At 35.2% G+C, this 27,016-nt stretch overlaps 1 protein-coding gene across 1 annotated transcript in view; it reads right to left on the bottom strand.

Annotated features, from left to right (window-relative positions):
- Mmp16 (matrix metallopeptidase 16) overlaps positions 1-27,016 on the bottom strand; it is a 239,489-nt gene that overhangs the window by 52,793 nt on the left and 159,680 nt on the right. Inside the window, exons 5-6 of the mRNA XM_069991021.1 lie at positions 21,959-22,120; positions 19,880-20,091 (exon numbers count right to left, since the gene is read on the bottom strand). Of these exons, the coding sequence (XP_069847122.1) occupies positions 19,880-20,091; positions 21,959-22,120 (374 nt within the window). The remainder of the gene's footprint in view (positions 1-19,879; positions 20,092-21,958; positions 22,121-27,016) is intronic.

A 27,016-nucleotide genomic window follows, 5' to 3' on the forward strand; every position in this document is an offset into this window, starting at 1 on the left:
AAAGCTGTTCTAAACAAGTATTCTTAAATTATCCTTTCTAAAGAAGAAATATACAAAATGTTAGTTTATATTGTTGTGCCATATGGGCTGAATAAGTCTATAAGCCAATCTCTAATTGTAAAATACAGAGAGAGTGAAAGAAGTTTTTTTCTTGAGGTTGGAATAAACTTTCTGTGTACACAGATTCAGGTAAGGCTAAAATGCCTACTATAGTTCCTGGAATATTTCTGAGTTTCACAGAGGAAAACTTTGTGGATATGACTGTGGGTAGAATCCTTTCTCACTTCTTTCTGTGAAGGCATTAAGGAAGAAAGAATTAATGCGCTGAGTTATTCCACTGAAATTAAAATGAATCTTATCTTTAACATAAAAGCTGGCTAGTCCTAAGAGCCGATTTTAATAATTTTTACTAAATTACAAAAAAGTCTTATGTAAGCACATTTATTTCAAATCCAAATAATAAGGTTATTATTTTGAAAGGTTAGAAATTTAATTTTCTGCTTCCTTGATTTCTGAAGAAAAATCACTGACTGTTTTTATTTGCACTTTTAAAGAAGAGAACTGGTTTGGAAAATAAAGAATTTAATTGTTTGGTCTATTATCTGAGGTTGTAAGTATATAATTTCCTGCCAGACTGTGAGTTCTGTCTAGAGACAGCTGCTGTCAGGAAGATTGATTAGAGGCCTTCCCACAGGCACTGTGGAGACCACTGCAATCCATGAGATACACCACCCTTATGTGAGAATGTGGAGGTCCCACCTTCTTCCAGCAAGCATTGTCTACATACGGGGCTATATGAATGTGTGTGTTCTCATTTTCTTAGGTTTCCCAGCAGGCCTCATCCATCACTGGCAACATGAGAAAACATTGTAACATTATGAATTCTAACACTGTAATCCTGTGAGGAATCACATGTTCTATATCCAGAGGACGGATCTCTGAATTCTAGGATGTAGCCCCTGCAGTGCAATTCAATGAGATCCAGCATCCCCCAGGCAAAATGTGCCTATCTAACGCACTTTCAGGTCAACCTCTGAAGATTCACAGGTTGGGTTTTTAAGTATTGGAAGTCACCTGAAGATTCTGTAGCCAATATTGCCATATATAGAGACACTTCATAGGTATAAAATATATTATCTCACATTATATAAGGGCAAACAGACTTCTCTTTGAGCAAGTCAACTTTTAAAAATGCATCAAGTATGTGGAGGGTAAAAAATATTCTTATAGATTAGAAGAATATTTGAAATAAAAAACAATTGGAAATGCCAAGTATTTATTCAAGACTTTTAACGAAGAAGAAAGCAAAGCAGACACTCATTTCAAAAAATAAGTGTAAATAAATAAATAAATAGGTGGCAAAAAGAAATATAAAATAATAGAGGTTTAGTGCCCAGGATTAATGTGACTTAGTTTGTTTTACATCTTTGAAGGCATATCCAAGTAAAATATCATGAAAATTCATCTTTCATATAAACAAAAACAAAAGTAGAAAAGTATATAATCATGTAAAAAGAAACCTGTAAATAATGTTAATGCTAATTGGATAATATACATCTAGATTCTCAATAGACAATAATATCAACTTGTCTTTATATATTTGAAATAAAATATAAGAACAAATTTGTTCATTATAAAACCCCAAAATATTTCAATGATGCTAATCTGTCTGGCAGTATTTTAAAATTTTTAGTAGGGCTGATTGAGTGGCTTAAGTAGTAGAGTTCCTTTCTAGTAAGCAGGACTCTGATCTAAACCCTGGTATCTCAAAAAATTTTTTAAATAAAATTTGCTTTTTGTTTATTTGTATGTTTGTTTTGTTGGTCGTAAGACTTGATCTCTGGTCTTGGGCGCTGTCCCTGTACTCCTCAGCTCAAGGCTAGTGTTCTATCACTTGAACCACAGCGCCACTTCCAGTTTTCTAGTGGTTTATTGGAGAAAAGAGTCTCACAGACTTTTTTGCCCAGGCCGGATTTGAACTGTGATCCTCAGATCTCAGCCTCCTGAGTAGCTAAGGTTACAGGCGTGAGCCACCTGTGCCCAGCTTTTTGATTATGATTTTTGCCATGATTTTCAAGTATCACATTGCCCCAATCAGTTATTCTGTCAACTTTTCTGTTATGAAATTTAAGTTTTTTCTTTTCTTTTCTCTTTATTGTGAAAATACCGTACAGAGGAGTTACAATTACATGGGCAAGGTAATGAGTATATGTCTTATCAAGCATTCCTCCTTTGTTTCCCCTTCCCATCCCTTCCCATTCCCCCATCCCCTGCCTGCTAAAACCTCCAAATTTAATGTATACTGACTTAATGAGTTGGAAAGTATAAAACTGACAGTTACCATATATTTCAAAACACAAATCATCCAAGAATTTGGAAACATTCAGATATTTTCTGCATTTTACCTTACTGTGAGGAGTGGAAATAGAAATTCTTTTTTCCTGTATTTGATACATTAGAAACGTAAAGCCCCACGCTGAAATTTTCATCAAGGTAAAAATATCCTGGCACTAACAATCATGTCTCCTGGCTTTTCATTGAGATTTCTTTTTTTTTATCATCTTCTAGAAAAGAGAGGACAGATCACACTATCAGGTTAGACAATTGTCCCACAGCAAAGCTTTCTGTCTTCTCATTGACTAGAATTTCAAAACCAAGAGAATATTTTATCTGTTCTTGCTGAACTTTGCCACTGTTTTCCTTTCTACACAGTACTTGTGATTTTACTTATCTCCTTCTGATTAACCAGTTAATGTATTCTGGAGCCCTTTATTATAACTTCTTGAAGCAGTCTTGAGACAGTAACAAACTTTTTCCTGTTTGAAGATGCTCAACTTTAATAGTGCATTCTCGGCCACATAGCCTAGACTTGTCTGCTTGAATCTTACTCCACTTCATTATCTTACACACAATGCAGCATCAACAAGGACTCATCAAATAAATAATAAAATATTTCAATATCTAAATAGCTATTTTATGTATATGTAATATATGTATTTATGCAAGAGAAATAGAACAAAGTGAAATCTCCATGTATATAATATATAATACGTATCGTATATATATATATAATATATATATATATATACACACCCAGGAATGAGTATTATATTTAAGTAAAAATTTGGTAAAGCATCTGATTTTTTCAGTAATGCTCACATTTCTAATTATATATTTTATGTTTGGGCTGTCTAATTTATCATTTGTGTCTAATCAGGGAAACTTTACACATATACACATTAAAGTACTTTAATAAATTTACTCAGAGCAATCTATAAAATTAAAGCATCCTTTTCAAAATGTCAGTGTCACCTTTCACAGAACTACAAAAGGCAATCTTAAAAGTTAGATGGCACCACAAAAACCACGAATATCCAAGTATAGGGGAAATGTTTGAGAGCATGAACATTTATATGTGGCTTTTATAGAAAAGATTCTCCAAAACGAAAGAATAGAAAATAAGGAGAAAATAGACAAACAGAAAAAATGAAACTAAGATTTTTTTTCTTTTTTTTACTAGAAAACGAATTGATCAAAACAGCAAAGATTCAGCCTACAAAATAGGAGAATACGTGTGAGCTATCTTTTTGACAAGGCATGAATATACAAAATATATAGGAAACAAAAACTCAATTGCAAAACTGCAAATAATTCTCCTTGAAAATCTTGCAGAGTTTGAATGTCGAAGACTAGTTACCAGAGACAAGGCACATAAGGGTGACGTAGGTTGACAGCATGTTGATGAATGGTACTAAGAGAAAGTTAGCTGAGAGTAATTGTGGTATGCTATTACACAGAAGGACAATGAAATGTACTGTATGCTAAAAATGTGAGAAGAAAAGATTCTGAATGATTTTACCATAGCAATCATAAGAGTTGAGGAAAAAGGTATGTCTAATCTTGTTTAAACATTTTAGTATGCACACAGGTAACCAAATATCACATGGTACACCACAATATATGTTTTTGCTTTTATGTGTCAGTTTAAAATAAATTCTAAATTCTAAAATAAATTCTTTTGTAACAAATTCATTAAATTACATGGAAAAGCTTCAAGAATGTACTGGTTCCAACATTATCTGTACTAACTGCCAATGCAGTTACTTAGAAAACATTGACTCTATTCCAAGGTATTTCAGGATTATAAATGAGGAGGTTTATGTGTCAGTAGCACATGGACAGCCAGCTCTTACATCAGCTCCTTTGGGCTTCAGCTGAGGGATCTAAACAGCCTTTCTTTGTCCAATGATCTGACCAGCAACTACTCCAAATACATTTCACATGTAAGTAGGGCAGTCTGCAGAATGCAGAAACTTAGCAATTCCATGAGGGGCAAGAATAGTAGATTAATAATCACCATACTTAATTTTCTATAAAAATTATTTCTTTCTTTGAGTAGGTAGATTAAAATATGATGCACCATTCTTTTGAATAAAATTTCAATGAATAATATTCCTAAAGACAAGGGGGAAATAACATAACGTACTTTTTTCAGAAGTCCCAATCTTCTGATATATAAAAGAAGTGATACTTCTCATGTGCTAGGTAGGACTTGTTTAGCTTTCTCTAATTCTTTTCACAAGTTCAGCCTTATGGGCCATAGATGAGCCCCATTCTCATTAATTCCAGGGGTTCAATGTCCAGCAGCCTGTTAGGGCAGCTCTTTTGTCAGTCCCCACATCCCTGTCTTCTAGTCCTTTTCAGTCCTACTCATTAGGAATGCTGCTGTTCATTCACTCTCACCAGTTTCTTCCATACTTTCTTTGCTCAGTGTTTCTCATTAGCTTCTTCTTGTATCTACTGCTTTCATCTGTAACTCCCTACCAGCTGAATAAAGCTTAGGGTTCTCAATGATGTCACTAATGAAATAGTCTGCCTCTTCTTCCTCATGTCTCAATGACTGTGCCTCAATCTCTCTAGCGAAGTGCATTGTATTTCCACTGTACTCAAAGCCTTCAAACCTTCTAACTTAATAATTAGCTGGGATAATAGATGCAAATTAGATAAACTTCATAGGACATCTTTCTCAGTGTATGTGGCCCACATAAGTGCTCCTATAGTACTTTGTGCATTAGTTGCTAACATATTCTCCTTTGGACTGAGGAATGGAAGAGGGAATGTTCTAGTGATCATTTTGTTTTCATGTCTAGTGATTATTTAGTAAACAGTAAACATTTTCCTGAATTAAAAGATTATAGTAGTCATAGGTTTCATGAGGCCAGGAAAGATGATACAGACACTCTGGCAATCACTTCCAGGTCAAATTTTGTCTTTGCCAGTACGACTACTACCATTGCTGCTGCTGCTACTACTACTACTACTACTACTACTACTACTACTACTACTAGTATAATAAGAAAAACGCTATCATTACCCGACAGATGCTAAAATTACTTGGACATTTGGTGAATATTGGATTCCTGGCTTATAATTTATTAATGTTCCTAGAGCTGACCAACTTTGCTATACGACAGCCTTCTTAAAAATACTCTCTAGATTAATTCTAAATATCTTGTTGTTTTTGCATGGTTTTAAATCAATTCTGTACTAGAAATTCTTACTATGTGAGCTTCAAAATGGTCAAACTGAATAAAAATAAAATAGGTAGCTGGTCTCCCAGAAGGTAATTCCAATTTGAAAGAAATGTACAGTAGGTACAGGTCTTTATCTAATTGGAGATCTTTGCTCACCAGAATAATATCATTCAGCGGTACCACCATCATTTTGTCTAAAGTGATTTAGTAACAATCTAAGGAAAATTTCAGTGTAGACTGTAATAGCTTCTGCCATCACTTAATATATCACAACCTTCTTTTATGCCATTATGTTATGGGCTCTTAAATGTATAGCCAAGACTCTTAAAAGGTACACCTTCAAAATTCCACTCAGTGTCATCACTCTAAGATTTACTTTCCTTTATTTTTCTAGTCTTTTTATGCCTTTCAAATAATGAAGCTCATGATCTTCTACTATTTCACTCATGTGTACATTGCAGTTACATTTGTTTCATACTTTCTTAAGCATTGACCTTTCAAATGATTGCATTTCTTGCAGTTGGTATCCTATTATTTGCTATAGCATTACTACAGTGCCAGATAAATCAGTATTACTTAAGGAAGTTCATCATACTAGCAAAAAAGTGGTAATGAATGCTATTGTACCTTTGAGTTTTTCTTTGATATTTTCCAGATGAATGATTATTCAATGGGCTGCTAATTTTCAAATTAGGCATATTTTGCTGTTCATTGTAACACAGAAAAATAAACTACTTTAAATTTGTAAGTAGTTTTTAATCTTAGAGTCATGCACAATGTCTTGGAGTTGCTACTTATGTGAAATAGTATAGTAGTATAAGTATTAGTAGATGGGGAGAACAGGTTGGAATACATGTCAAATATGCCCTATGAATCATTGCACACCTTACCACCTCTTTCTAACTGCTCGTTTCATTATTGTTGCAGAGTTAAAGGGCATATTTGTGAAAAGATATTTCAGTTTCCCACAATTATTTTTGTTTTTAAGGTGCAGTGTCTAAATTCTGGAGATGGGTTGTAATATTTCAACTAACTCTGGTTAGAATATGCTAGTCAAAAGAAAGATAAAATTTTAGCTATATCCTTAAAATAAGACTCTCCTATTAAAGTCAAACAACATAATAATATATTTATTGTGATGAAATGAGATGTGGAGAGAATGAAGTTAAAACCTCAATGTATATCCTACAACATTTTTTTTAATGAAGAAAAGTGTTGGTTGGGAGAGAGAGGTGAGAATGTCGAAAGAGGTGACATTGATCAAGATGCACTATATCCATAAACTGCTTTGTTGAAAGGCTACCCCTTTGTACAACTAGAGTCTTAAAAATAATTTAAAAGAATAAAGAATGTTCAATGAACACAAAACAAAGAGCATGACAAAATCTGAGATACTTCAATGTTTCCCTGTAACATAACAAGTGATTAATTAAAAAATTATCCTGGCTTCTATGTTAAAAAGTTAAATCTTCGAGAGTAATCTTGTTTAAAATTTATAACACTTCCATTTTATAGGTAATTGGCCAATGTTTAAAGCCAACCTGCTCTTGATGAACACATTGGATTTCACTGCAGGCAATGCTGAAATCAAGATCAAGCTACATGGCTCAAATGATAAGAGTACCAGCAGCTGAATCAGTGTGCAAGACCCCAAGTTCAAGATTCAGAACCAGCACACACACACACACACACACACACACACACACACACACACACACACACACACACACACACACACATGATTCAATCAATATGAGTTCTCTGTACCTAAGACCAACTCTGTCTTTTTGATGGTTAACTATAAATACAAGTCTTGCAGATTTGCCTGACTGAGTAGCTTCAAACTACAACCTACAGATTTCAGCTTCATGAACAGCTAGGATTATAGGCATGAGTCTTTGACGCCTGTCAAAATGGAATCTTTTCATTAAAAAATAAGACACTTCCTTTTATTTATAAGAATCATAGTCTGGCTTTGTCATAAAGTTTTAACATTTTTTCCCTGGAAGTTCTGTACATTTCTTTACAAGTTACTCTTAGATATATTATTTTCTGTTATTAGTATGTTGAGATCTTCCTTTATTTTTTTAAAATTTGCCACTATGTAAAAAAATAAATTCAATTTGTTGACTACAAAACAGAAATAGAAATAATTAAGACAGGGAGTTCATATATAACTTAGAGTTGGAGTAGTAAATATGATTCTTATACTTTTTCCATATCATTTTCTATATGAGATATAAACATGATATACCATGATCAAACAGGATTCATCTCAGGGATGCAAAGCTGGTTCAATATACGCAAATCAAATAATATAATTCATGACATCCACAAGAGCAAGGATAAGAACCACATGATTATCTCAATAGATGCAGAAAAAGCACTTGACAAGATACAACACTGCTTTATGATGAAAGCTCTGGAAAAAACGAGGAATTCATGGACTATTCCTCATTATAATAAGGGCTGTGTATGACAAACCTACAGCCAGCATTATAATTAATCATGAAAAGCTAAAGTCATTTCTTCTAAATTCAAGAAAGAGACAAGGATGTCCACAGTCTCCTCTTCTCTTCAATTTAGTATTGGAATGCTTACAAAAGCACTAAGACAAGTTGCAAACATAAAGGGAATCCAAATAGGGAAAGATGAAGTAAAATTCTCTCTCTTTGCAGATGATCTTGTATTTAAAGAACCTCATGAACTCCACTCCCAAGTTATTCAAGTTGATTTGAAACTTTGGCAAAGTAGCAGGATACACAATTAACTTTCAAAAATCATGGCTTTCCTGTATGACAATAATGAGAAGAGCACAGCTGAAATAAGGAAAGCAACTCCTTTTTAATAGCACCACAAAAATAAAATACCTAGGAGTTGACTAAAGAAGTGAAGGACCTCTATGATGAAAACTTTAAAATCCTGAAAAAAGAAATTAAAGCAGAACTAAGCAAGGGGGAAAACCTCCCATGCTCCTGAATTGGAAGGATTAACATCATGAAAATGGCAATACTGTCAAAGGCTATCTAAAATTCAATGCAATACCTTTCAATATTCCAACCTCATTCTTCAATGAAATAGAAGAAGCAATCCAAAAATTCAATTGGAACAATAAAAGACCATAAATAGCATAAACAATTCTTAAAAGACCCCAAATAACAAAAACAATTCTTAGCAGAAAGAACAGTGCTGGAGGAATATCAATATCAAAACAGCTTGTTACTGACACAAGAACAGACCTGAGGACTGATGGGATAGGACTGAAGACCCAGAAATGAACCCACAGAGCTATAGCCACCTAACCTTCCATAAGGGAGCAAAAAAAAGTAGAATGGAAGAAAGACAGCCCATTCTGTAAATGGTGCTGGCAAAATTTGTTAAACACCTGCAGAAAACTAAAGCTAGATCCCCATATTATGACCCTACACCAGAATCAACTCAGAATGGATCAAAGACCTCAAAGTCAAAGCACACACCATGGAACCATTACAAGAAGGAATAAGATAAACTCTAGGGCTCCTTTGCACAGGCCGAAATTTTCTTAATAAAGACTGAGAAACACAACAAATCAAAGATAGTTTGGACAAATGTGATTGCATGAAACTGCAGAGCTTCTGCATGGCAAAGGACAAAGCAAATAAGATCAATAGAAAACCCAGGGATTGGGAGAAGATCTTCACTAGCCACACAATGGACAAGGGTCTCGTATCTAAAATATACTTGGAACTCAAAAAATTAAATCCCCCAACAACAAATCCTCAAAGAAACAAACTCCCTATTAACAAGTGAGCTACAAACTTAGAGACTTCTCTGAAGAGGAAATTAGAATTGGCAATAGACACATGAAGAAATACTCAATTTCCCTAGTCATAAAAGAAATGCAAATCAAGACAACATTGTGATTCCACCTCACCCCAGTCAGAATGGCTATAATCAAGAACTCTAATAACAACAGATGCTGGAGGGGATGTGGACAGAAGGGAACCCTACTGCATTGTTAGTGGGAATGTCAACTTCTTCAACCACTTTGGAAAGCAGTATGGAGGTTCCTCAAAAGAATCCACATAGAGCTCCCCTATGACCCAGCAATCCCACTTCTGTGAATTTACCCAAAAGATCACAAACAAGGCCATTCTAAAGCTACCAGCACAGTTGAGAAGGTGGGGAGGATTGGGATGTTAGGGGAAAATAAAGGAGGGTGTAACAATGCTTAATAGGGAATGGACTCATCATCTTGCTCATGTAACTGTAACCCCTTGTACAGTATTTTCACAGTAAAAATATATATTAAGAACAAAAAGAAAAAAGAAAAAGAGAAAAAAACTAAAATCTTGGTCACATGACCCCAGTGGTCAAATGTTGGTTTAGCAAACACAAATTTGTTGGTTCATCCATGATCCTACAAAATAATTATTACTATCTTGCTTTATGTCCAAGTGAATTCTAGGTTAAATATAAAAGTTGTACCTTTCGCATGATTTGGGGAGAGGAAACACAGGAATGGTGAGTCAAAGGGTGAACTAATTCATCAGTGATATACATTAGTCACTATTTGGAAATGAACTATACAACTTGGGGGATAGGGTGTCAAGAGGAAAAAAACCTGCAGAAAATGAGGGAAGAGGTGACACTCTTCAAAAAGAAATGTCAATACCTGACTTATGTAACTGTAACCCTTCTGTACATCACCTTTACAATAAATATCAAAGAAATACAATAAATTGAAAAAAAGACAGAATGACAGAAATAATAAAAATCCTGGTTTTGAATGATAATTAGAACTAGCAAAGAATTCTGCAATTGATGGGTCATACAAATAATATACAAAACTGTAATTATCTGTAAAAAAGTAACAAGCATTCAGTAAGTGTTGCAGTAGCCTCTAACTATTCATTCAAAGTTTAGTTCTTGTTCTTCCCTGAAAACAAATTCTTATATTGTTTGAGTGTAATTTGCACAATTTAAAATTCTTGCTTACCCAGACAAATCTGTGCCCAAGATTAGCAGCATAATAGTTCTAGATCTGGGAAGGAAGCATTGTCTGCTTCCACTGATGTGTTTACTATACCTTTCTGTTTTATTTTTCTTCCTTTAAAGCACATGGACTATCTGCAGGTGCAGAAATCACTGTAAAACACAGAGCTAAAACAAATCAATCATGCTGTGTAGGAGAATTACTGATTGATAGAGCTAGGATTGAGTGTTTAGTACAAGACTTGCACAATTTGAATTACTATCCTCTTCAAATATAAATTAAAATCTTGAAGAGCCAGGTCTCCCATCTCTAATCCTATTGGAATATGACCATAAGCATTTATAATGTGTAAAATAATGTCAGAGATTAGTGGTTTTCCAATACTAAGTCTCTCAATCCAAACACATTGTAATCTCCCCTTTAGTTCAACTCATTTCAATTTCCATCATTAAGTTGTTCAATTTGTTTTCTTCTTGCTTATAGTTCCTGAAAATTATAGTCATTTCAAGAAATAATTATGAAGTGCTATTGGCAAGTACTTTTCTAAGCTTTGGAAGAGCATAATGAATAAGATAGTAAAGAATTTGCTTACTAATAAAAATTTTAAAGAAAGAATTTGTTCATGGAGTTTCATTGCTGGTAACAGAATTAAAAGCAAAAATAGGATTCCGAATCTGGGTACTGGTGGCTTACATCTATAACCATAGCTACTTGGGAGGCTGAGATGTGAGGATCACAGTTCAAAGCCAGACCAGGCAGAAAGTCTGTGAGACCCTTATCTCCAATTAACCATCAGAAAACCAGAATTAGTGCTGTGGCTCAAATGGGTGAGCACTGGCCTTGAGCTGAAGAGCTCAGGGACAGAGCCCAGGCCCAGAGTTCAAGCCTCACACCAACCCCCCCCCAACCCAAAAACTACTATTCCATTAATATTTATTGAATGCTACCAATGTAGTGCTGATAAAGCTGAATATTATGAATTGCTTAATCATTCCACAAATTAGTTTTAAATTATGTAGTAATATTGGTCGTTAAAAATGTTGTAATTTCCATTAAGAAAACCCCTGTATTTCAGGACATATTTCCTAAAAATTTTTAAATTTTCTGTTTGTTTCCTTGGAAAATTTTAGGGAGATTGTTAGATAAACTTCACACAAGTACAAGTTTATGTTATTTATTTTAAATTTTTGTACATATAAAATTCTCTTGTTTTTCTCTTTCATGCAATTGTTTCTAACATATTTATAAGATGATTTCTATGTTGCTTGGTATGTCCCTCCCCCACGGTATAACCCATGCTTTAACTTTATTTGATGTTGGAATAATTTGTGGAGGGAAGGGAAAAAACAAATCGTTTAACTAGGGATACAGGTGGACTCATTGCATCAATGAGATGTACAAGTCGTTATGTGGAAAAACGAACTTTTCAACTTTGGTGTGTGTGTGGGAGGACTGCGTGGGGGGAGAAGGGGGGGAGTATGGGAAGGGATGGGAAGGGGAAACAAAGAGAAGGCAACAATGCTTGATAAGAAATGTACTCATTATCTTGCCCATGTAATTGTAACCCCTCTGTACAGTATTTTCACAGTAAAAAAAATAATAATAATGAAAAATAAATTCAGCAAGAAAAAAATTCTTTTACAAAAACTAAAACAAATAAATACACTAAGATATATTAAAGCTACATAATCCCAAAATTCCAATGATGACTATAACACAGTTAACAGAGTTTCAGCTTCAGGGTGCACGAAAAAAGATCTCAAATGGAGATTTTCTGAGAAGGAGAGAAAAAACTCCGTGATTCTAAATCCACTCCTATTACATAACACTCATTCACTTGCCCTAATAGCTAAGCAGTAAGGGAAATTCCAATAAAATATTAATATTAAGGAGAAATAGTAAGCAAATAAAATATTTTAAAATCAATATTTATATTGAAATGGCATTTCATACCTAATACCATTCTCTTCAACAATGTTTACATAAAATATTTCCAAAATTATGATTTTTTTACTATAATAAAATTTTAATGAATTATCTGTTAACAGTGTCTTGAATAACAATATCTTTTTTTTGGGGGGGGGGGGTCCGGTCGTGGGGCCTGAACTCTGGGCCTGGACGCTGCCCCTAGCTCTTCAGCTCAAGGCTAGTGCTCTACCACTTGAGCCACAGTGCCACTTCCGGCTTTTTTCTTTTTGCTTATGTGGTGCTGAGGAATCAAACCCAGGGCCTCATGCATGCGAGGCAAGCGCTCTACCACTGAGCCACCTTCCCAGCCCCAAATATCAATATCTTTGATTTGTGTGAATCTGGATCCAATCACATGTTCTATTATCAGGTGGTATATCCTGGGAATATAGAATTCAGTTGTTAACTGCAAGTAACTTCAGATTACCTTGTGCTGTGTTCTCAAAATAGTTTCTTGTTTTTTGTAAAACATTTATTAGATTCTCTGCCAACAAAATATATTCAATCATTTTTATCAAGCAAAGTAGTATGACACATAAAATAATAGTAAACTGTTCTAGTTCTTTTCCTTATATTCTAAGTATTAATGCTATTTTGTATTGATAGCTAAATGCTATTTTTAAGAATAATGTCAAACAGCACTAGAACTTGAGTAAATGAATACAATGAGTAGTTAAAATTGATGAGTCTGGCTTGCTATGTAATAGCCATCATTTCCCGAGCTTACTACAGAATTCTGATGGAATTTATTAGCCACTACACAGATTAGGAAAGTAAGCTTTAAAAAATTTAGCAAATATCTGTTTTCTTCTACGGTTTGGTCGCTGTGCAATCCAGTAGAGATAAACCCATTATAGTTCCTGTCTGTCAACTATGAGAGTAGAATCTGGGTCTTTATCTAATGTCTAATCATTCAAATACTATCCTATCTAAATGCTTATACTTATGCATACTTAGGCAAAAGTAAAAGAGCCATCTGTGAAAGACTGACTCCCATCTTATTCCCCCAGAGAGCAAAGCACCAGTTGCTCCCTCGTGCTCATAGTGCTTTTCTGCAGGGAGGCCACTCTGACTCTGACTTAGCTGAAAGCCCCCTTATCCCAGGCAAAGCATTTGATTCTGGGCCTGGCCAAGGACAACCTCTGATCTCATGGGAAGGTTGCTGTGCCTCACTGCCCAATTTCAATCAACAGTCCTTGCCTGTAGAAGATCGAGTCAAACCTGTTTCCTTCCTTTCTCCTCCATTTTCCTAACAATACTACTATAAGTTGGGACATTACTTTTCTTACTGTAAAAAACGTCTCATACTATCTCATTAGTTTGAGTCTCAAAATACAAATGCAGGAAAGCTTGAAACTTTAGAAAAATAGGATGGAAAAGAATAGATGGGCTTGAGTAAATGACAGAGCAAAATAAGACAGAGGAGGCAAAATACAAGAGGTAGCAAAATTGGAGGATGGCAGTCTTCAGGTCAACAGACAGAACTCTTCGCTTTTATTCTAGCTCAGGATTAGGATTGAATATATGTTTAAAATATCATTTGATAGTATTAGGATTGAATATATGTTTAAAATATCATTTGATAGTATTGGCAAAAGATCTGAGAAGGAGAGATCCAGGAGGAACAAAAGGACACCAACTTGGAGGATATTATATTTAAGACGATACTGAGATATATTGAATTGAGATGGGGACATAGTGACTAGATGAAAAGGTAAAATAATCATATAGGGAAGAGTCAAGAAGTTCAAGGTTGACCAATTGTGAAGGATTTTAATAAGAAATCACTATCATGAATGTAAATCAGGGCAGTTTTTATTATTGTTTTGTTGCTGGTAAACAGGCTTGAATTCAGGGTTTGGATGCTTTCCGTGATCATTTTTTACTCTACCATTTGAGCTAAAGCTCCACTCCTAGACTTTCTTTTCTTTTTTTCCCCCCTGGTGATTATTTGTAGGTAAGAGTCTCATGTACTTTCCTTCCCAGGCTGACTTTGAACCACACTCATCAGATGTTAGAATCCTTTGTAGCCACGATTTTAGTTGTAAGCTACCAGTGCCTGGCTGAAGAGCAATTCTTATACATTTATTCAATCTCTTTCAATAAACATTTCTCTCTCTCTGTCTCTCTCTGTCTCTGTCTCTGTTTCTCTCTCTCTCTCTCTCTCTCTCTCTACTCTTCAATGAAAATCCTCCAGGTTTAAGAAAACACATAACAAATAAGAATTTTTTTTTCGCCAAATGAAATTAACCCAAGCCTTTAGTTGTAACTTAAGAGTTCTTTAGTAGAAATAAGTCAGTACTCATCCAGGGAAAAACTCATAAAGAGTGATGATGAATTTGATGACAGAGGAAGCAAGTGGTGGTATCTGCTTTGACTTCTGTTTTCTAAGTAGTGAAATAAATGCTCTCCTTTATGAAATAGGGATGCTGAATCTAACCTGTGTCATCTTGGCCATGTGGTGGATGATAGGCTATTGGGTTTAACTGGCACCATTTTGTCTTTATGGTGGAGGCAAGAGGCAAGGAAGTCCCATCTCCCAGGTATAGGGTATACTTGAATTCCTAGAGGCAGGGGTAGGGATTTGGATAAATGGTCACTGGACCTGCCAATTTTGGGTCGTGAACTTTCAAGTTTCCTGTGACCCTACCCCTTGATCTTATTTAGGTCTGGACCAGCTCAGGGGCAATTATGCCATGCCACTGTCTCTATGTTTATGTCCTCTCTCCTGTCTCTGGGCTCTTCTCTGGTCACCATGGTGTCTCACTTCAGTTCACCATTGGAGCTGATCTGATTTGTTAATATTATTTTTTTGCTTTTTCTCATGGATCATTTTTTGGACAGTGTTAAGTGTATTCATGGGGCTGCAGATCTTTGCAACAAAGAGTATACCTGCATTGGCTGTCCTTTTAATAAAGACTCCCAATTTAATCTTTCAAAATGTGGCTTCTCTATTTTCTCTTCATACAACACTTACAAAGAGCCTGAAAATCTGTTCTACATTAATTGAGAAGACACTTCTGATACATTTGGAAGATGATACACAGAAACTGTGCCTGTTCAAGTTAGCCCATCTAGTTTAGTACAAAGCACTAGCCTTATTTCTCTTGATTTAAAAAACTGACTAGTAAATAGAACTATTTTTTATTTTAAATAAAAGATCCCCAGGTGTTAGACAAGGTATTTCCTCTCATTCCCAGCTTCAAGAGAATATAGTTACCATAGTTAACTCTGCATTCTTTAGTATATATGTAAATATTATGTTTTAGAATGTATTCATTCTACAACTCTGTTACAACCTTGTGTAATTCTGCCTGTTCTCTCCCTCTCCCTCAATCTCTCTCTCTCTGTTTCGCTCTCTCTCTCATACACACCACACACACACACACACACACACACACACACACACACACACACACACACACACACACACACACACACACACACACACACACGTTTTTATTTTGCAGTCCAAAAGCACATTGAGACTATTGATTTGAATGATCAGATCATGCTATTCTATTATCAGCTCAGGTAAATAGCTTCCTTTCCTCCTGGAGTAGTCTAAATCACCTTCTCCAAAGGAAGGACAAAGCTTCTTTTGTTATAGCTGATTGGTTTCTCTGTTCCTTGTTATTTTACTTTGACTTTCAGTTCCTGCTGTAGGGTGATTTATATTCCCCAATGATTAGAAAGCCTCAGGGTTTAACTCTCTTATGTAGACATTAAAATGGACTATATATGTATATATATATATATATATATATATATATATATATATAAAACTACACATAATACAAATACATAATGTATATTTCAAACATATATTCCACATATATACATGTTCACCTCACCCCTGAACCATAGGTAAAAATGAATTCAGTATAAATGCATGGATACCTAAAAGTCTTAATGTAAATTGAATCATCTGAGAAGAAACCAGTTATCAAAAATGAGTGATGCTGAAATTCTTATTGCAAAGGAAAGAATAATAAGAAAACAAAACTGCATCCCCTTTTTTTTGTTTTTGCTACTAATTGTTTGCTTAAAAATCATACCTACAACATTTAAGTAAATAATACTCATTGACATGCTTGGACAAGGAAGAGAATGTATTAGAATGGTCAAGTTTCAGTACTTTCATTTTGGTTGATTGCCTAGTGGAAACATGAACCTACCTTTAGCTAGGATCCACTCAGTGCTCTAAGAAAGTTTATGCCTGGTTTGAAAATACACAGCCAGGAGAAACAGAGAAGATAATGTATTAATAATGCACTGCATGTGTGTAAAGACTAATGGTAAAAAATACTAGATAGATTTTGGGTTGATGAGGCAGTCTAGTTTGGAACACACTTCTGTAAGATGCTTGATCTGTAAAGGTTTGTGTAAACAACCTCAGACATAAAAAGAAATGTAAAAATTAGTATTGAATAGGCAGGATTGATGACACAAAAAGGATTCTAGCTAGTAATCAAGAAAATTAGAAAAATCAAGCTACATCAGTAAAAGGAAGATCAAACAATGGGCATTCCTAAATACATTTGAAGGGACAGTCAACAGGAGGACAATACATGAAAAATGATGAACCTATTGAGGGAAATTTAGAATATAGGAGTTCAGAGAGCAATTTCAACCAGAAAGAACAGGTATACGGCAATGGCATTAATGTAAAAAAGAAAGGTAGACTTGATGTAGAGGGAGACATGGAGAGACCAGTAGCCATGAACAAAGGAAAGCAGCATTTCACTAATGCATCATGCATGCACCTGATCTCTCACACCCCCTAACATTCAAGAGTGGCACCCACTAGCCCATCTGTGAAACTGGGTTGCTAGCCAAAAGAGCCAAGTCTGTCTGGTTTGTGCAGAGCCTAAAACAAAAACAGCCTGGCATATTAGTAAGAACACAGTAAATCATTATTGAACAGTTACTGTTTCAAAATATGGTATGTAGTCCATCTTTCTTTTGTAACACCTAGTATTTCTTTTTTCTTTTTCGCCAGTCCTGGGGCTTGAACTCTGGGCCTGGGCACTGTTCCTGAACTTCCTTTTGCTCAAGGCCAGCACTCTTCCATTTGAACCACAGCGCCACTTCTGGCTTTTTCAGTTTATGTGGAACTAAGGAATTGAACCCAGGGCTTCATGCATGCTAGGCAAGCACTCTAGCACTAAGCCACATTTCCAGCCCTCTACTATTTCATATATGTCACAGAACAGCAAAACTTTGTAGGGAAAAACTCATATTTGGAACTAAGTAGAACTGGGTAAAACTAATATTTATATACACCTAACTTGGAGTAACAACTTAATTTTTCTGATCCTCAGTTTTCAAATTATAATACAGATAATGCAGTGCTTTTGTGGGATTCAGAGATCCTGAATGTTTACTTAACAGGCATCTATGCTCACAGTAGTTAAATTACTCAACCCATGACAGCTATGAACTAAGAGCAGATAGGCTGGGTATGGGACACATGCCCGGCACCCCATCACTCATGAGACAGAAAGAGGAGGATTTTAAGTTTGAGGTGAGTTCAGGCAAAGGTATTCAGAACTAATTTCAAAAACAAAATACAAATGAAACACTAAGGAAATGCATAAGTGACAGTTTCAAGCCCTAGTACTATAAAAAAAAAAAAAAGAAAACACTGGTGAGGTATTAGTAGGTCTATCCTTTACAGAGTTTTGGTTAAGGAGTCAAAGATAATATAAGAGATTAGGGAAAGAGGTTTTAATGCAGCTGTTTTGATATTGCAAACAGTAATCATTTTATTATACAGAGTGGTATTAAGTCCAGACAGCAGTGATCAGAGGATCTCAGATTACCAATCATTACCACTAAGAAGCACCTACAATGTACAGTACAAAGAGAAAGGTGAAATTAATTGCTAGGTATACTGATGCTAAGTTCCTTTGAGAATAACAATCTATGCAGCCAGAGAGGAATAATGTAAAAGAATGCCTCTAGAGCCAAACTTCACATTGTGTTCTTAGAGACTGTTGACATTTTAGTGACTTCACCATAGTATCAAAATATCAAGCCACAAGGTGGAAATTTAGACAAAGTAGTAAGACACAATCCTGCTGTCTGAAAGAAAATATAAACTATGGCATTTTGTTTCCATTTCAACTAGATGCTCTGGTTATAGCCACAAAATAACCGTGAATAATCATGGATTACCACGCAAACCACGAACTTGACCAACCAGGTGTAATGTTGGTTATACACACTCATATGTAAACACACACAAATGCATACACACACAAACATGCTTTTTTTTAAAGTAAGCATTTTCTTTAGTCAAATCTAAATTTATCAGCCTACTTGAAACTGAATGGTGATATCTGCAGAGTATTTATAGAATTCAAAAATCTATTCATGTGTTTGAAGAAATGCATTGATTTTTTCTAGAAAGCATAATGGTCTCATGCATACCATATCAAATCTAGATCTTATTTTTACAATAAAGGAAACAGAGTACATTTTCTTTGAAGCATTACAATAAAATCTATATTTTTAAAGTATATCCTTGATACACAGGAAATGCTGCATAAGCAGGGCAATATTTCACTATGTATTGATCCATGGGCACTAAAAATAAGAGTGCATTATTTTACATTGAAATAGATAGTGCTGGGAAAATGTGGCTATGTACATACTTGAGTGACATGGTTGAAAATTTGTATTCTTCTTCAGTCCTTAACCTCAGTTTACAAATACTGAGTGAAAAAAATATGTTTCAGTATGTTCACACTGTAATATTCTGTAATTTAGATATAGTGTCCAGTACTGTGAAATTGAGAGGTATCATTAACAAATGTAAAATTAATTTTCCTTTCCAATGTTTAAAAAATAATGTAAATTAGATAGATCATAATTGTTATTGAAAAGAGCCATGTACATATAGTCAAAATGATAATATTCTTAGAGGAGATTTAACTCAAATGGTTACCACTTGATTACAAACAAATTGATCAATAATACTTCTAAACAATGCAATAATGTGAAGTGAAATCATAAGGATCTTACAAAGATGTGTAAGTCAGAGATAAAATAGTCACAATCTGCCTGGAAGTGGCTAGTCTCCCAAACTCAACATCCCAATTAATCTCCATTCAGGATTTAAATGATGCCATTTCATCTCCCCACAACTAGCAGTGTTTTTTTTTTTTTTTTTTTTTTTTTTGTTTTTCATTCTCATTTCATTCTCATTCATTCAAGCCCATTTGTGCATTCATTTTTTAAGGATGCTTTTTATTTAAATAAATAAATAAAATCTCCTAGCTGTAAGAGGGCTGGGAAAGTCGTTTTAGAATGCATGAGAACATGTTTTCTAAGTGACATTAGGTACTTGGTCCACTGTTTCAAAAGAAAAGAAAGAAAAGTAGTCATAGCCTCCTACCTTGAAAACAAACATCTCACGGCGAAGAATAGCTAGAGTGTTAAAGTTCCCATCACAGATGTTGGGTTTGGCTCCGGGATAGGAAGGTCTGCCGGTGGGAGGCCTAGGAGGTTTGGGCCTGTCGTTTTTCCTTGGGTCAGCAGGAGGAATAGAGCGGTGTGGGGGCACTGTTGGTAGAGGTCTTGTAGGTGGAGGGATCTTGTCAGGAGGACCTTTTGAAAATAGGAGAAGAGTGCTTGACTTACTTAAAACTTGGAATAGTGTTGGAAAATATGATACAGAGAACGATCACTTGTCAGCAGAAGGCACAGACTACTAAGCTTGCTAAGAGGCCTTTACAACCATGTTTTCTGATAAAAATAAGCCACTTTAACCTACCCAACCATGACCAACTCTATCTGAGATTGTCCTTACCATCTGGATCCTGGATAGGAGAAATTAGTGCTTGTTAGTTAATGTAAATGATTTTAATTTATAGGTTTATCACAGTCCTTTTAGGAAAGCTGTCTTTAAGTCTTTGGAACTAGGTGGTATAGGAATAATAAATGAAAATGAGTACTGAAGTCAGGCATGTAAGCCCTACCCAAGATCATCTTGGATTGTGATAATGATTTTATGCAAATAGTTCCTGAAGATGAACATGAACTCATCAAACATTATTTTGCCATATGTCTTTAACTATATTTTATAAACTTTCACTGATTTCACTGCTTTTTTTCTAATGAAATGTTTTGGCAAATTTTTGGTTGACTGTATTATTTAAATATGAAATCTAAAATACCTATTGATTAAAATACCACTAGTAAAATATTAATGTGAAGTACTCCTAAAAAGAAGCTAAAGTTTAGGCATGCAACTTGATATGTATGTTCTGCATTATTTCTTAATGGATGTATATTTAAAAAACTGAAATATAGAGCTGTACACACTGAGTATTTAGAAAGGGAAAAAGATTGTTTTCCAAATCATTAGGGAAATAATTCATGAGGTCATGAGAAAGAGACTGCTTCTAGCTAACCATTCAAGATTAATTTCTGTTGAAATACACTAAAGCAAGAAATAGTCCAATTCAATACCTGAGCTGTTTCCGTTTTGAATTGGAGACATAGCTTTTTTTCATCGTCCTGACAAAATGAAGAGCAGCACAAAAGTTGACCTATTTTGTTCCTAAATTATTTTAATTCTAAGAGAATGCTAATGACTGAGATATTAAAACTGAAAAAATAATGAATGCAAAACAAATTAGTGAATTTAAACTACACTGTTTAAAAATGCAAATAACATCTTCTGGACACTTGAGATTAACATACAGATAGCACACAGTTGTCTTTGTATTGCAAAAATCAAAGCTTCACTTCATTAATTTACTTGCTATATGTAAATTATGAATGTCACGTTCTTAACAATTAGGTATGAAATAAATGTCTTTATAAAGGTCAATGGTTGTATTGAGGGGGTTGGGATTATAGTAAATATGCATAATAGTATCCCTGCTTATTTTAAATTTGCATCTCCTGACTGAATCCAATAAATACAAATGCTATTAGCATACTAAAAGTTTATTTTGTGCCATGTGTTCATATATTAAGCCATGTGTTATCTTTCATTCCATTGCTAGTCACTTTCGGTGAGTTAGTAATTATTATGCTTTTGAGCACAACTGGACCTTTAAAAGTACCAAAAGTGAGAACTAGCACCAAGCTGCAGGAACTGTTATTTAATCTGTCAGTTAGCACCAGGCTCAGTACCTTATATAAAAGTCTTGCATTTCTTACTGTTTTTGATGGTACTCATTCCATTTTTTTAATTGCAAAAGCAAAAATTCAGTAGAACTTAGCATTATTGAAACTTTCAACTAATCTCAATTTTAAAAAACACCTACACAAAAACAGTATTTAAGATTTTTCCTTATCACATATAAGATATCTCAGGTAGCTGTCAACAAAATTAAATCAACAGAAAAAATACTGGAGCAGGCGAAACAATGTTTCTTTATCTTGTATATGTAGAGTATCTCTCAAACAAGAAAATGGCAGGAAGTCTATATTTGACTGTTGGATTAGCTAGACAGAAACCTACCATATATCTTCTGGATGCCTTGCAAGTCATCATTAGGAAGTTTGAAGTTGTCTGTTTCCATATACTGATAAAATGGAGCCATGATAGCAGTAGGGTCATTGGAATGCTCCAGTCCCAGAGCATGTCCTAGTTCATGAACTGCTACAAGAAACAAGTCATTTCCTGAACAAATGAAAAAAAAAAACAAGAAGTTAAGGCTCATGTAAGTAATATCAAAGGGCAGAGAAAAAGAATAGTTTAGTACTACTAAATTATCACCCAATTAAAAATGAGAGAAGCTTTAATTATCCATAGGATTTTATCATTGGATTTCCTACTGGCACAATACAGTAAAATTCTTTAAAATGTTGATATGGGGGGAGGGCTGGGAAGGTGGCCCAGTGTCTACGTAGAGTGCTTGCTTCACATGCATGAGGCCCTGTATTTGATTCCTTAGCACCACATAAGCAGAAAAAGCTGGAAATGACACTGTGGCTCAAGTGGAAGAGCACTAGCCTTGAGCTGAAGAGCTGAGGGACAGCGCCCAAGCCCAGAGTTCAGTCCCTACAACCAACAAAAAAAAAGTTGATATGGCAAAAGGGGGTGATGAAGACATTGTGTAAGTTTATAAAGTGGAACAACGAAGAATAAACTTTGAAGAATGAGCAACAATGTTGGAAACTAATAATGCTGGCTTAAAATATCCTTCCAGTTTTAAAGTAAACCTCAAAAAGGTAAACATCATATACAATGTTTATATAAACATCTTACTTTATAACCTTTACATTTAAGGTAATCCTAACAAATCAGTTAAAAATGAAAACCATATGGAAGACACATTCCCTACTTTTAAAAAATAGGTAAATGCATTAAGGCACAAAAAATATTCTTGTCAGAGACAGCATATCCTCCATTAATAAAGCAGCAATTGGAACTCAGTTATTATGACTGTGAGAACTATTTTACTTGTGGAGGATGTAAGAAGAAATAGTACTATAAAATAAAGGCTGTCAAATAGCAGTCTTAGGAACTGAAATTTTAGTGTCAGCTCAATAAAAACCAATTGTATAATCAATGCAAAGATAATCCTAACAAAATCTTCTATATGCTTTCCACTCCTGAATCATCGTAGTTGATTATTAAATGTAAATTTTAACACAATTGGGGATCAAGTGCAAAGGTTTTAATGAATGACTTGCCGTAAATCTAAATAATTTCAACGTACAGCCTTTGTAAGAAACCCACTTATTAGCCATTTCTATAAGGCACTGGGGTAATTCCCTTCAATGTACTAGTTTATGAACAAAATACCAGCTAAATAATCCCACAGTTTTCCCCTTGGGAGTTTGTCACCAAAGAATGGATGAGATGATGGGACTAGTTTTCTATATAACATCACATAGGAAATCAGCCTGTGTAATAGTTTTAGAGACAACCTGATTCTGGAAGAAGTAATATAGATTAGATATTGCTGTGAAATATTTTTTAGATTTTAAAAAGAGATAAATATGACCATTTTCAACCTCAAAGAGTTTATCTTCTAATACAATTACTTACAAGTGAGGTTCAAAACACAAAAGAAAAGCACAATACTCATTAGCTATGATAATAAAGCATTAACTATCTCTATTGAAAGTTTACTAGTGGGAACTTTGAACATTTTTACCTGCATTTCCTAATCTAATTTTTTTTTGTTTGCCATGGGACTTGAAAAATGGATCTGGATGCTGACCCTGAGCTCTTCAGCTCAAGGCAAACGCTCTACCACTTGAGCCACAGTGTCATGCCCAGTTTTCTGGTGGTTAACTGGAGATAAGAGTCTTACCAACTTTCCTGCCAGGGCTGGCTTTGAACCGAGATCCTCAGATCTCAGCCTCCTGAGAAGCTGTGATTACAGGTCTGAGCCACCAGTGCCTGGCTTCTAATCTAAGTTTTACAATGGTCAATAGAGTTAATTGACTATTATCTCCACTTAAAAATGGAGATATGAGTGTTGGACTTTAAAAATGGAATACAAGGTCTGGAGATGGCCTGTAACACTTGAAAGCTACAGGGTGAGGCAGGGCTGGATTCACACTTCTCAGTTGGATTCCAGGATTCATTGTTTCTAAACAGTCACTATAGGAAAGTGCACAGCTGTAATACCATTACCATTCTCTAGAGATTATATAATATTGCTAAGTAAAAAATAGCTTTATTCATTAAGTGACTCATTTACTCAGCAAGGATTTAATCGTACCTAATACGTAGGCTCTGACAACAAAATGAACAAAATAGAACCTCCCTCTCTCCCCCCAAAAACAACATAAACAAAAAAATGCCTTTATAGTATTTATTGTAAGGTTGGATACTGGAGAAGTAGGTGGCAAAAAATTAAAGTAAAGTACATTATAAATTGAAAAATGATGAGAAGATACACCAAAGCAGGAAAATGCTGAAGTCAAAGAGGAAGGCAGAGTTACAACATTTATGATAGTTCAGTAATGGTTTTGGCTTCTAGTCTGACTAAAGTAGAGAACAATGAATGTTTTTAGGAGAGAAAGCTGTAATGTGATTTTCATGTTAACAAAATTATTCTGGCAATTACTCTTGAGAATCAACAGCCAGAGGAAGAAATGCAGTCTGATTTAAGAAATGAAGTTAGTAAAATAAGGCAGGCACACATGCTGTTAGGCTGGGATCATCACAGAGTATGGTAAGATTCTTGATACACTGAAGGGAGAACAGGGTGCTTCATAAGGAACAAAAATGCACAGATTAAACAGTAAAAAAAATGTCAGTGATAACACCCAGTGTTTTGTCCATGCAACTGAAAAATTGAACTTATATCCAGTACATTCACTAAGATAGAGAAAACCGTAGGAAGAGCTGTAAGTTGCTATTCCTATGTCCATATGTGGCAGAGAGAAGGGGGAAAAGGTAGGGGATATTACTAGAAGCACCGGCTTTAATTGTCATGTAACAGATGATTTAAAAATATTCCGTTGAAATGGTAAGTCTAGTTTGATATCTGAAGGTGGGAGGTTGGGTAAAATTATACCTTTTGGATTGATAAGCAGGACTAGGATTAAAACAAGTAGGCTGTCCTCAAAAGCATGTATAATCAATCATGGAAAACGAGAGAGTAAGAAAGAGAGAGAGAATGAAACTGTAGATTGACACAAGTAGCGGTAGGAAATTTCTTTTGAATTCTTTAATTTGCTTAGTGAAGATGAAGAGATGAAGTGACTTATCAACTTAGAGAACATTTGTAGAGGAAAATATAAAGAGAGAAAAAATATGAGTTTTTTTGTGTTTTCTTTCAGCTGGAAGAAAATAAACTTGGGGACACTGGAAAATACAGAATGATTAAATTCATGATCATGAATTTAAGGAAACTTGTTTCATTATGTGGGTGTATTTTTCTCATCAAGCCTCATTCCATATGTTAAAGCAGGTATCAAGCCCCTAGAAGAGTTGCTTTAAATGAGATGTTGGTATATCCCATTGAATATGAAAAGTAGAGAGAAAGATACACTGTAGCTATATGTAAGGACTGTATATTTTTGGCTTATCATGATGGTTTGTGCTGTGAAAGGAAAAAAGGCAATACTTATAGAATGCAGAAGGCTATGACAAAGACAAATAATAAAATACTTTAAGGTCCACTCTTCAATTCATGGATAGTTATAGAAAACTTGGATTCATGGTGCTTCCAAGACAAGGTGGAAAGATGAACAGTGAGGGTGCTTATGATAACGTGAGATTTCTAATGATAATTCAGATTTGTAAGAGTAAGGTCAAGAGTATATGTATAGGAGGAAATGAGTTGGGATAGAATACAAAATCCTTGGAGAGGAAATACAGTAACTGAGATACCACAATAGTAGAAAAATTATGTGCATGTGTATTGAGGTCATCTAGTATTAATGTAATATTAAAGTCAACAGCATTGAACCAGGAGATAAAATAGTAAAGGCATAGATAGTCATGACCTGAAGGCTAATAGATAATTCTGGTAATGACAGTAGCACTTGCCTGTTTCCCTATCTTCGGGAGAATCACAAAGGCTGGATACAGTCCTAAATGCCTGTCCTGCCCAGGGGCATAGGCAAGCACAAGTAAGAGAATCACGTCCAGGAAGACTGGGCATAAGTGAGACTGTGCCTTAAAAATAATCGATGCAAAAAGAAGCTGAGGCATGGCTCACATAGAGAACATTTACCTGGCAAGTATGTGGTCCTGAGTTCAATACCCAGTACTACACACACGCAGGTGCGCGCGCGCGCGCGCAAAAACACACACACACACACACACATGAAAATTGGAGGATTTTAATAGTGAATATGAAGAAAATGTGGATGATAAAAATATACTTGTGGACCGGGCGCTGGTGGCTCATGCCTGTAATCCTAGCTACTCAGGAGGCTGAGATCTGAGGATCGCGGTTCAAAGCCAGCCCGGGCAGGAGAGACCATGAGACTCCTATCTCCAATAAACCACCAGAAAACCGGAAGTGGCGCTGTAGCTCAAGTGGTAAAGCGCTCACCTTGAGCTGAAGAGCTGAGGGACAGCGCCCAGGCCCAGAGTTCAAGCCCCACGACCGGCAAAAATAAATAAATTAAAATATATATATACTTGTGGTCAAAATAATATAAAGGAATCATTTCAAGTCTCACAAATCTTGGTCATAAGAATTTCTTCTCCATCTCCCTTCTTCCCTCCCTCCTTTGCCTCCTTCCCTCCCTCTTTCCATCTTTCCTTTGCTTTTCTTTCCTTTTTTGCTAGTAAAAAATACAGTAAGAAAAGAATAAAACAGATCTAATAGCAAATATGTTTCAACAGCCAAAAACATTTTATTTCATATTTCTGTTACCGGTTACTCAGATTTTCCCCTAAGTACCATTTTCAAGGGTAGAGCCATTCTGGTCTAAAGAAGAAAGTAAGGCTTTAGAAGGAACAAAATAGAATTGGGATATGAGGGGGCTGGGAAGGTGGCTCAGTGGTAGAGCGCTTGCCTTGCATGCATGACGCCCTGGGTTCGATTCCTCAGCACCACATAAGCAAAAAGAAAAAACCCGGAAGTGGCGCTGTGGCTCA

This window comes from Dipodomys merriami, unplaced genomic scaffold, assembly GCF_024711535.1.
Source record: "Dipodomys merriami isolate MVZ:Mamm:240054 unplaced genomic scaffold, mDipMer1.0.p SCAF_4, whole genome shotgun sequence".
Lineage (NCBI taxonomy): Eukaryota > Metazoa > Chordata > Mammalia > Rodentia > Heteromyidae > Dipodomys > Dipodomys merriami.